Source organism: Zingiber officinale, chromosome 10A (genome assembly GCF_018446385.1).
Source record: "Zingiber officinale cultivar Zhangliang chromosome 10A, Zo_v1.1, whole genome shotgun sequence".
NCBI lineage: Eukaryota > Viridiplantae > Streptophyta > Magnoliopsida > Zingiberales > Zingiberaceae > Zingiber > Zingiber officinale.
Window position 1 is genome coordinate 5,355,899 of NC_056004.1, and position 10,992 is coordinate 5,366,890.

The 10,992-nt window shown below is 36.6% G+C and overlaps 1 protein-coding gene across 1 annotated transcript; it reads left to right on the forward strand.

Annotated features, from left to right (window-relative positions):
• Positions 1-6,980: 6,980 nt before the first annotated feature.
• Positions 6,981-10,533, forward strand: LOC122026450. Its single transcript, XM_042585195.1, has 4 exons — positions 6,981-8,901; positions 9,375-9,570; positions 9,667-9,762; positions 9,852-10,533. Exons 1-4 carry the CDS (start codon positions 6,981-6,983, stop codon positions 10,531-10,533), a joined length of 2,895 nt encoding a protein of 964 aa, XP_042441129.1.
• Positions 10,534-10,992: the final 459 nt, after the last annotated feature.

Consider the following 10,992-nt stretch of genomic DNA (forward strand, 5'->3'; position numbering starts at 1 on the left):
AGTTCCTTGTTCACGATTCGCTGGATCCCATGATAAAGAAGGAAGGGCATACATGAAGTGACTCGACTCGGCTGTTCAGTGTCGAACATTGATGTGATACTATTTGGAGCTTCTTTTTGAGTCAGAAAAGGGCACCCTACGTAGTGGTCGCCTGATTGGCTTTGTTCACTGCGAGTTTTAGTGCAGCAGCATCCTTTTCATCTAAAAATGGCCCTTAATCATCGTCATCCTTTCAATTCGTTTACGTCTAATGTTTTAATTTACTTAATCATTCCAGAAACACATTTTATTAGAATGAATGATTAAAGTTCAAGGACTATTAATTAACAGAGGTTGGCTTTAAGTGTTCGTATTTAGACGAAAAGGACGCCTTCCAACAAGGCTCATGGAGTGACACCTAAAGAGTTTAATCTACCTAACAGTTTGTTCCCTACCAGATGTGCACTTGTCTAATCCATGACTTAACTGATGGACAGTAAACTTCATGGTGGCGTTGGTTTATGAACAACATCAATTAGAATTTATTGTTTTGTTTAACTTTGCATTTATTGTTGAATTAGGACATCTGCTACATAAGTGAGAGGATTTGTCGTGTGGTTGGGTTCGATGTTTTCTTCATTTAGTTCAAGATGTGTGCTAGTAGATAGCTGCATGTGTATGATTGTAAGGAAATATGCAATTCTCTCCCTTGGAATCACCTATTTCGCAATCGAACGGATTGTTTATATAAGAAATGCGAATGGATTGTGTAATATTACGATCCTTTGGGAAGATCATAAATTATAACAAATAAGAATACTAAAGGTGTGTTTGATTTAAGTTATCATGTATAACTTTGATTATGTGATTATCAGGTAATCACATAACTAAAATTATGAGGGATAAAACATAATCAAATATTGTTTGGTTCAATATAGGTAATGCAACAAAAACATATTTGTTTGAAGGTTTTAATGAATAATCTAGTTTAGTATTTTACTAGATTACTCTTATTAATGAATAATCTAGATTAATTAGAAAATCGACCAATAATAATAATAATAATAATAATAATAATATTTAAACTCTATTATATTTTACTATATTTTCATGTTTTTTTTATTTATATATATATTTTTATTTTTTTATGTTTTTATTTTTTTAAGTTTTTTTTAAATTTTTTATTTTTTTTTTAATTTTTAGGGTTTTTTACATTTTCTATTTTTTAAAACATTTTTTATTATTTTTTACTTTTTAATTTTTTTACGTTTTTTTTAATATTTTTTTATTTTTAATGTTTTTTTAATTTTTTTAATGTTTTTTTTATTTTTTAATGTTTTTTCTATTTTTAATGTTTTTTTTGTATTTTTTTAATTTTTTAATGTTTTTTCTATTTAAATTTTTTTTTTACCATTTTTTATTTTTTATTATTTTTTAATGATTTTATTTTTTAAAATTTTTTTACGTTATTTTATTTTATTTTTTATATTTTTCATTTTTTTCTTTACAATTTATTTTTTTTTTCATATTTTTCTTTTATCCAAAGGTATTTTGGGTAAAAAAAAATCAATAACCTCGGAATCAAGAAAAACCTTAGTTTTCCGAAGTTTTCCGATTCCTGGTTGCATGCCCCTTTTGCTGACGTGTCGGGCATGAAACATTACTCGGGAATCATCGATTACCTAAATCAAACAGGATTTTTGTTGATAACTTTGGATGAATAACTAAGATTATCAAAAATAACCCCGAATCAAACGCACCCAAATGCTTTCTCACATTCCAATCCGCATTTATCTAGAACTAAACAAGAGCCGGTGCGGATATATAAATTAATAATATAGTGATTGCTTTAGGCCAATGGTTAGCAAATCCAAATCTAATAAATAAAGTGTTTGCTAACTCCTATATATTCACATGATGGCCTCTTCTTTTAAATATATATCAGACCATATTTATAGTCATTTTTGGTCGAATTGAGAACTTTATAAATTGATTTAATCAGATAATATTAATACTCAATCAAGATTAAGCTCATTTAATGAGCCGTCATAATTGGGCCTTGATGTAGCGAATAATTATCAGTTTTGTTGATTCGCGCATGAATATCGGAAATAATTATCTCATTCGTTGATTCAAGCACGAATATCAGAAGTGACTGTAACATGTTGATTCAAAGGGGAATGAAACACCATGTTCTAAAGAGGAAACGACAGTTAAAAATAGTATTAATCAAAACTATACTCAAAACATGAAACATAATACATATATAGACCTCTGCCTTAAGACTTGAAAAAAGAAAAGAAATCCTCGTAGACCACAATTCTTATCTTTTATAGAGAAAATAAATCTTACCAAAAAAGAAAATTTCTTAATGAAAATTCTAATTAATAAAATTAGATGCTAATATAGACACATCCTAGTACATATATACTAAAAATACCAAATATACATAAATACCATATAATGGCTCCTTTTTCTACTCGCTCAGGCTCTTACTTCTAGATGAGTCCTCTACTCTCATGTGACTTTGCGAATATGAGAAAACAACATGGGGTCGGCTTCTTCGGCGTAGCCCTTCGATGCTCAAATTAATAATTAGTGGAGAGAAAGAGAGCAAAAGAAGAATAAGAAAGAGTCGTCTCCGCTAGTTAGAAACAAAAGATCATCACACCTAGAAGCTACCATTTGTGGTGCTTATATAGTTGTTATAAGAAAATTTTCACATCACTTGCCTTTGTGTCTTTTTACTTCTTCCCGCCTAAGTCAATGGAGACGTAGTTTCTGATGATCCGTAACTATGCATCCAATCCTTGACTATCACGTAAAATGAAGAAGGCTCCTAGGGAACTACCTCTGACAGTCATTACTCATCTGTCGTTCATTAATTGTCACGTATTATGAAGAAAGAATTAAAGAAATCGCCTCTGACATCCATCACTTATTTTTCCAATCATCAAGTTTCACGTGTCGACAACCAGAAGCTTCCTGATGAAAGACTCCCTCAATAGTATTGCTTTGCAGGCCTTAATATAATTGGCCCACTGAAACTTAACATTATTGCTTAGTGAACCTCAATGATGTCACTTTGTGGAACTGAGCATCATTGCTCAACGAAGCTTTAATGATATTGCTCGGCGGTCCTTTATGCTATCACTCTGTAAGACTTGTGCCTTATTGCTTGCCAATGCTTTAACATTGTTTTATGGAACTAAATAACATTACCTTGCGGAGCTTTGATGATATTGCTCGGCGAACCCACAGTAGTATCGCCCGACTATAACTTTGTCATTGCTACTCTATAGAACTTAGTAATATTGCCCTCAGGACTTTGATTTTATTGCTCAGCGGACCCATGGTAGTATCACCCGACTAAAACTCTATCATTGTTGCTCCATAGAACTTAGCAATATTGCCCTACAAGGTGACAACTTCTAAATCTTTAGAAATATAGTAAGCATCTACTAATGATGCCTACTCAGTAGATCTAGGAAATGCACTAAGCGCATACCTTAGTGAATCTCGGTTGCTTACCTTTTCTCCAAGATTTGTGAGTCCGACGATTAGTTCTTTTATTCTCGAGTAAAGATGTGCAACGGTTTCTTCTGCTTCTAGTTTTATGTTGCTTGACTGATTCCTTGGCAAATCCCATTTCACGAGCTTGGCTTCGGACGGCCTTCGTGTAGCTCAAGGAACTTCTCCGAAAGCTCCTATACTAAGTTGTATGTACCGATCCAGTTGACTTCTTGTGGCGGTAGGACGCTCAGCAGATGAAACTCTGCTTTACCATTTGTCACGAAGTCGGCCTGCTCATTCTTCCTCCATTGGTATTCTTCCTTGCCTTCGGGTGCTACAAAACCGAATTTCATTATTAAAAACAATTCAAAGCCGGTTTTAAAGAATACCTCCATTTTCATTTTCCAATTCGCGAACTCCCCCTCGAACTTTGGTGGGTAGATGCTCGGTATAGCCATCTCGTGTGCTTCGTTCGACGGTTAGTCCTCCTGAAGCGTCCTGCCTTTGATACCACTTGTTAGGACCTTTCACGGTCGGCTAGCGGGGGGAGGGTGAATAGCCCCTGCACAAATTAAATAAAACAAATACCTTTCTCGGACTTATAACTTAGAATAAAACACTTGCATAGACAAAATAAGAAATAACTGAAAAGACAGAGACAGAGAGAATTTTACTTGGTTATAATCGGGAATGTTGTTAATCCAAGGAATAAAGTCACGCTAATTTCTCCTTCAGGCGGAGAAGCCTCTTTACAACAATGAAGCACAGAAAGACGAAACTAAAATAGACAAAGAAGCGTGTACAAGTGTTGCTTGAATAATTCTTGTTGTTATTAGCTTCTGGGAGCAGGGCTGCTTATATAACCTTGCTCGGGGCGCCTGGAACTCTTACAGGCGCTTGGAGTGGGATAGAACTCTATCCCCGACGCAACGATCAAAGACCATGTCGAAACTGATAAAACTTGAGTTCCGGGCGCCCCGAACTGCTCCAGGCGCGCGGAATGGTTCTGGGCGCCCCGAAGGGGTGTTGACTTTCTCTTCGGGACTCCAGCTTCGGCTCCTCTTGCTTCGGTCCGGGTCTTCCACTCCAGCTCTGCTCGCTTGGGTGATTTCGGCCATCCGGAATAGGGCTCACCTGAACCTAACTTTCAGCCTTCTCGAGCAAGCTTCTGCTTCGGCCTCTCGACCCTCGGAAACGCCGCGCGCCTCCTTCTCGTCCGCTCGCGTACTCTTCCGCAGCACCTCGTCCCTTAGACGCACCGAGCCTGTCGGTTCTCTCCCGTACCGTCCTTCTCACTAGCTACGTCTTTTGCTCAACATCCTATGCTCCTAAGTTCATGCACACTTAGACACAGGGTTAAACACAACAGGACCTAACCTAACTTGTTTGATTACATCAAAACAATCTTGGGGTACCAACAATGAGATGCTGCAGAATAATACACTGGTGGACGAGAAGGACGTGCGCATTGTCTGAGGGACGAGAAGTTGGGGAGAAAGCCTGCTCGAGGAGAAGATCGAAGTTGGGTTCAGGTGAGCTCAACTTCAGGTAGTCGGAGCATCACCCACACAAGAAGAGATAAACTTATGGGAGCTGATCTGCCTTCTGCCTTATGGAAGACAACTTCCATATCTTGGAAGGCACCTTTGATGAACAATGCAAAGGAACCTTCTAGCCTATGAAAGGCACCTTTGCTAGCTGTCAGCTGAAGATAAAGTTTTATCCTCGGCAGATAAACTCTATCCTCAGCGCCTTGGACCTCTTTGAGGGCATCTTCAAGACGTGGATAACATTTTTTAGGGGCTATAAAAAGGCTCATGGATATATGAAATTAACAACAACTCTTGTATTCATTTTTTAATACATTTCTGAGCATTCAACGAGTGTAATAGGCTTCTCCGCCTATACAAAGGAGATATTTTTAGTGCTTTCTTTTACCTTGGATTAATAACCACCTAGGTTGTAATCAAGTAATTTCTTAGTCTCTTTTATTTTATTAGTTATTCAATTTTCTTTTATAAGTGTGCTACTAATCTGAGTTGAAAGATCGAGAAGGGTGTAGCTTTGTTTTGTACAGGTAATTCACCCCCCTTTTATTGTCCCCCACTTCACCAGTAAGCTCATCCTCTCTGCTCAAGTTCCCGAGGAACCTTCGCCTCCCATTCTTGTATCCTCGCCCTACCTTGTACTCATCCAAGAAGAGATCCAGGCATGTCCCCTCAGGACGGTCTAGTGGCTAACATATGAGGTGTTGCCACCAGGAGGTCTGAGGTTCGAATCTCAACAAAACCGAGTTAAATGTCTCCCTTATGTGCTAATCACTATTCCAAAGGCTAGTAGCCGTCAGTAATTTACTTCCTCCGTATTGTCCCTGGGACGGGTTGGCGGTGGCGTTGAGGGCGAGCGTATTCACCTTTTTGCCACCAGGAAGAGATCTAGGCACAATCCTCCGAGCGAACTCTATCCACCTATCCTTCTGTGTCCACTCTCCCTCTTGGTAATCCAATCCAAAAGGCCACTTCCTAACCGATCGGCTTTATGGTCGGTGCCACTTTATTGCCAATCGCTCTCCCCATTACTCCTCTGGTGGAGGCTTCAGCCTCAACTTCTAGTATGGAACCCAAGAGACTCTACAAACACTACAAAAAAATTGGACATTAGGACCGCAATATTAGCAGCGGTTGGTGAAGTGGTTGTAAAAGTTGACCCAACAGAATCGGTCAAGATTAACCGCTCTTAAAACCGCTTCAATTGAGTTTTTTTGAAGCGGTTGGTAAACCGTTGCTATTGGACACATATAGAACCGGTTAGTATAATCGTTCCTATAAATTTCTTTTAGGAGCGGTTCAAGACCGCTCCTAAAGGTTACATATGACCGCTTCTAAAGGGTACATACGAGATTAATAAAAAAACCATGCTCGCATCTCATGTTATTTCCACAATTCCAGCAAACCTTTCTATTTCGGCGACCCTCTTTGTTCCATCGACCTTCTCTTTTCTATCGATCATCTATATTCCAACGATCCTCTCTATTCTAGCGACACTTCAAATTAATTGCAACCTAGCATCATCCTTCGACATCCACATCATAAATCACCTTGATTTTGTTTCTCAAGGTAATTTCTTGGTTTAGTTTTCGTATGGTGACAATGTTTTTATATGTTAATGGTGATAAAAATTATAATCGATTATGGTTTAATTTTTATTGGCCGGTAGATTTCTAAACTTTTCCAATGAATCCCTTAATTTAATTTATCTTTGTCTACAAGTTATCCGTATTATTTTTCAAGTTTATTATTGTAGTTTGCTTACAGCATATCTATGATGCTAAGCTTCATTTTTATATTTAGGAATTGTATATATATATATATGTTTGTTGAATTCTTTGAAATTTTATCTACGAAGTTTCTTTAATTTTGATAAATATTGCTTCAATGTGTTAACTTTTATAAATTATTGAACAACATCAAATTATGAAGAAGCAATGGATGGCCGCGCCACATGGCAGTCTTGACTATCGGGTGGGAATCCTATATTTTTTACGTTATGCATTTGGTGATGCGGCTCCAGATGTCACGAGACCATGCCCTTGCTGCAAATGCATAAACTCATTAAGTCATGATCGTGAGACAGTACACGAACATCTGATGATAAATGGTATCTTACAAGATTATCGCATCTGGAATTTTCATGGAGAAAAACTAATTGCACAAGATCATGATAACAAAGAACTTCATGATTCGGTGCAACAAGTTTCTGAAGTAACTAGCCATGAACCCATGGTACAAGAAATGTTGCATGATGCATTTGGAATGCATGAAGGATCTTCAAGTAATGAAAATTATATTGGAGCATCAACGAGTCATACACCAATGAATTCTAGTGTGAAAGATTTCTATCAACTAATAGAGGAAGGGAAACAACAGCTATATACTGGATGCACAGAGTTTTCTAAATTGTCATTCCTTGTTGAGTTATTTCAATTGAAAGTGAATGGAAAATGGAGTGATAAATCATTTACAGCATTGTTGGACTTCCTTCGTCGAGTACTTCCATTTGAAGCTCAAGTGCCTAAGTCATTTTATGAAGCAAAGAAATTAATTTCTAGTCTAGGACTTCATTATGAAAAAATACACGCTTGTCCAAATGATTGCATGATTTATTGGGGGGAAAGTGAGAATGAACAGGTTTGCAAAGTGTGTAACCTTTCAAGATGGAAAAATTTACAGAAATCATCAAGGAGATCATATAAAGGTGGGAAAAACCGTCTCGAGGTTAAAATTCCAGCCAAAGTCTTTTGGTATTTTCCATTAAAACCAAGATTGCAACGGTTATTCATGTCATCCAAGACGTTTGAAAATATGCAGTGGCATTTCAAAAAACGTGTTTCGGATGGAAATCTAAGGCATCCAGCTGATTCTCGAGCATGGAAGGAATTTGATGATCGTCATTATGAATTTGCATCTGATCCTAGAAACGTAAGCTTGGGACTCGCTGCTGATGGGTTTAATCCATTTAAAAATCAAAGCACTTCACATAGTACTTGGCCTATTGTCCTGATGCCTTACAATTTGCCACCTTGGGAATGCATGAAGCCTTATTCTATTATTTTATCCACCCTTATTCCAGGTCCAAAAGCACCTGGAAATGATATCGATATATATTTGTGCCCTTTATTGACTGAATTGAAAGATTTATGGGAAAATGGGATTGCCACATTTGATGCTTGTGACAAAAAAATGTTTCAACTGCGAGCTGCATTACTTTGGACAGTCAGTGATTTTCCTGGTTTAGGTTGTTTGTCTGGATGGAATACATATGCTAAGAATGCATGTCCAACTTGTGCTGATAATACAGATGCAGTGTATCTAAAACATGGCAAAAAGTGGTCATTCAGAGGGCATCGTCGTTTTCTACCACCAGATTCAGAACTGCGAACAATGTCAAGTTATGGAAAACTAGAGCAACGTGAGTTGAATTTGGCGCCATTGTCAGGATCTAACGTTCTACGATTGACCTTAAATAAGAATGTGATTTTTGGTAAGAGTAATGCATCAAAACCAAATGTGAGAATAAAAACAGGATCAATTGAACAAATGTGGAGAAAACAAAGCATATTTTTTAGCCTTCCATACTGGGAATTTAATTTGATCCGACATAATTTGGACCCTATGCATATTGAAAAAAATGTGTGCGACAACATTGTTGGAACACTTTTAGATGATTCAAACAAGAGCAAAGATAATTATGCAGCACGTAGAGATTTAAAGAATTTGGGTATTATGAAACAATTATGGCCCCGGACACAATCAGATGGTAGAGAGTATTTGCCACCTGCATGTTACTGTATGTCTAAAGATGAAAAAAAGATATTTTGTTCTGTATTGAAAGATATTCGTGTTCCTGATGGTATGTCCTCTGATATCTCAAAATGTGTGGATGTTGGACGTTGTAGGATTATGGGCCTGAAAAGCCATGATTGTCATATTATGATGGAACAATTCCTTCCAATTGCTCTTCGTCGCGTGTTGTCAAAAAAGGTAACTGCTCCACTTATTATTTTGTGTGAATATTTCAGAACAGTGTGTGCAAAGACCCTACAAGAAGAAGAATTACAGAAGGCTAAAGAAGGAGTTATTTTGGTTTTATGTCAATTAGAGAGAATATTTCCACCATCTTTTTTCACAATAATGGTTCATTTGGTGGTACATTTAGCGTATAAAGCAAGAATTGCTGGGCCTGTACATTATCGGTGGATGTACCCAATAGAAAGATATCTGGGGAAACTTAAAATTTTGTTAGAAATAAAGCACGACCAGAGGCCAACATTGCAGAGGCATATTTAGCAGATGAATGTGTTGTGTTTTGTTCTCGTTATGTAGATGGTAACAGCTCATTAAACAATCCTGGAACACGACATAAAGAGACACCAGATGATGAGTTTCCCACACTACCGATGTTTCCACATGTAGGGCGACCAACAAAAGGGCTTCAAGTAGTTACCTTGGATGACAAAACTCTAGCTCAAGCTCATAGATATATTCTCTCTAATTGTACAGTGTTGCAACCATATCGTGAGTAAGTATTACTATTTTTTATTTTTTTTGCATAATGTTTTATTATTTTATGATCAATCATTTTTTCTAATTATATATTAATGTTGATATTGAACAGTGAAATAAAAAATGAACTGAAGAGAAGACATAGATATGGCCAACGCCCAAGTAATTCTCAGTTGGATGACATGGTTAGAATGCAATTTCCAGAATGGTTTGCAAGACGAGTAAGTAATATATGTGATTTATTTTATATTATAAATTTTTAATAAATAGACTTGCTAATTTTTTTACTGTAAAAAGTTATATGTGTACCTTACAAGTTGATCGAGTAAATGAACGAATCGATGACTTAGATCTTAGGGTGCTTTCGCGTGGTCCAAATCCAGTAGCATTTAGTTATCATGGGTTCAACATAAATGGGTTTGCATTTCGCACGGTGGAATCTGAAAAAAACAAAAAGGTGCAGAATAGCGGAGTTATGGTGCAGGCGATGCATGATAATGATGATCATGAGTCAATCTATTATAGTCGACTAACTGATATCATCTCACTTGATTATGGTGGTCGTGGACGAATTGTTCTTTTTCGATGCGATTGGGTTAACACTGCTACAGGTTTCAAAATTGATCCATTTGGATTTTCAATGCTAAATTTTTCACGCTTGATACATACAGGAGAATGTGAGGAACATGAACCTTTTATTTTGGCTACGCAAGCTCAAATGGTTTATTATGTTCGTGATCCAAAGGAGGAGGATTGGTACCGTGCCATTCGTCACACACCAAGAGATACATACAACATGGGCAATGAAGATGATATGGATATGATGCATTTTATTCATAATAATTTTTCTAATATGGAATCGATATTAGGTGATGTAAATAGAGTTGATGTTGAATTAATTAGAACTGATGTAGAGGGCTCAATAGTTGATGTTCTTCCAGTTGTGAACAATGAAACAGATGATAAAAGCTTTAGCTGATTTTTGTATTGTCGTTCGTTATGTTGAAACTATCTTTAGGAAGATGAATGCAGGAATTGGAACCTGAATTCTGATTTCTGAATGTTTTTTTTGAGAAATTGCAATTCAGGAATTGAGAAGCATGTTTACAAAATGTTGCTGCTGTTGAGTTACCTTTGTGCCATTTTGAGGAATGTGTGCAAGAACTAAACTATGCAATTAATGAATTCCAAACATTATATGAAGCTCAATTCTAATTTCTGAATTCTGATTTCTTTCACACTGTCTCATGGAATCAGTAGCTTCAGCAATAGAAAAATGCAGAAATTACAGCTAAGTTAAGCTACCACAAGTTTCAGAAATTACAGCCACTGAAATTCCATGCTTTAAACCATGAAAATCTCAACATCTCTACACAACACCAATTAGTTAACAACATTTTGGTACTGTAAGATCATACAGTTTTAATCTGATTTCTGA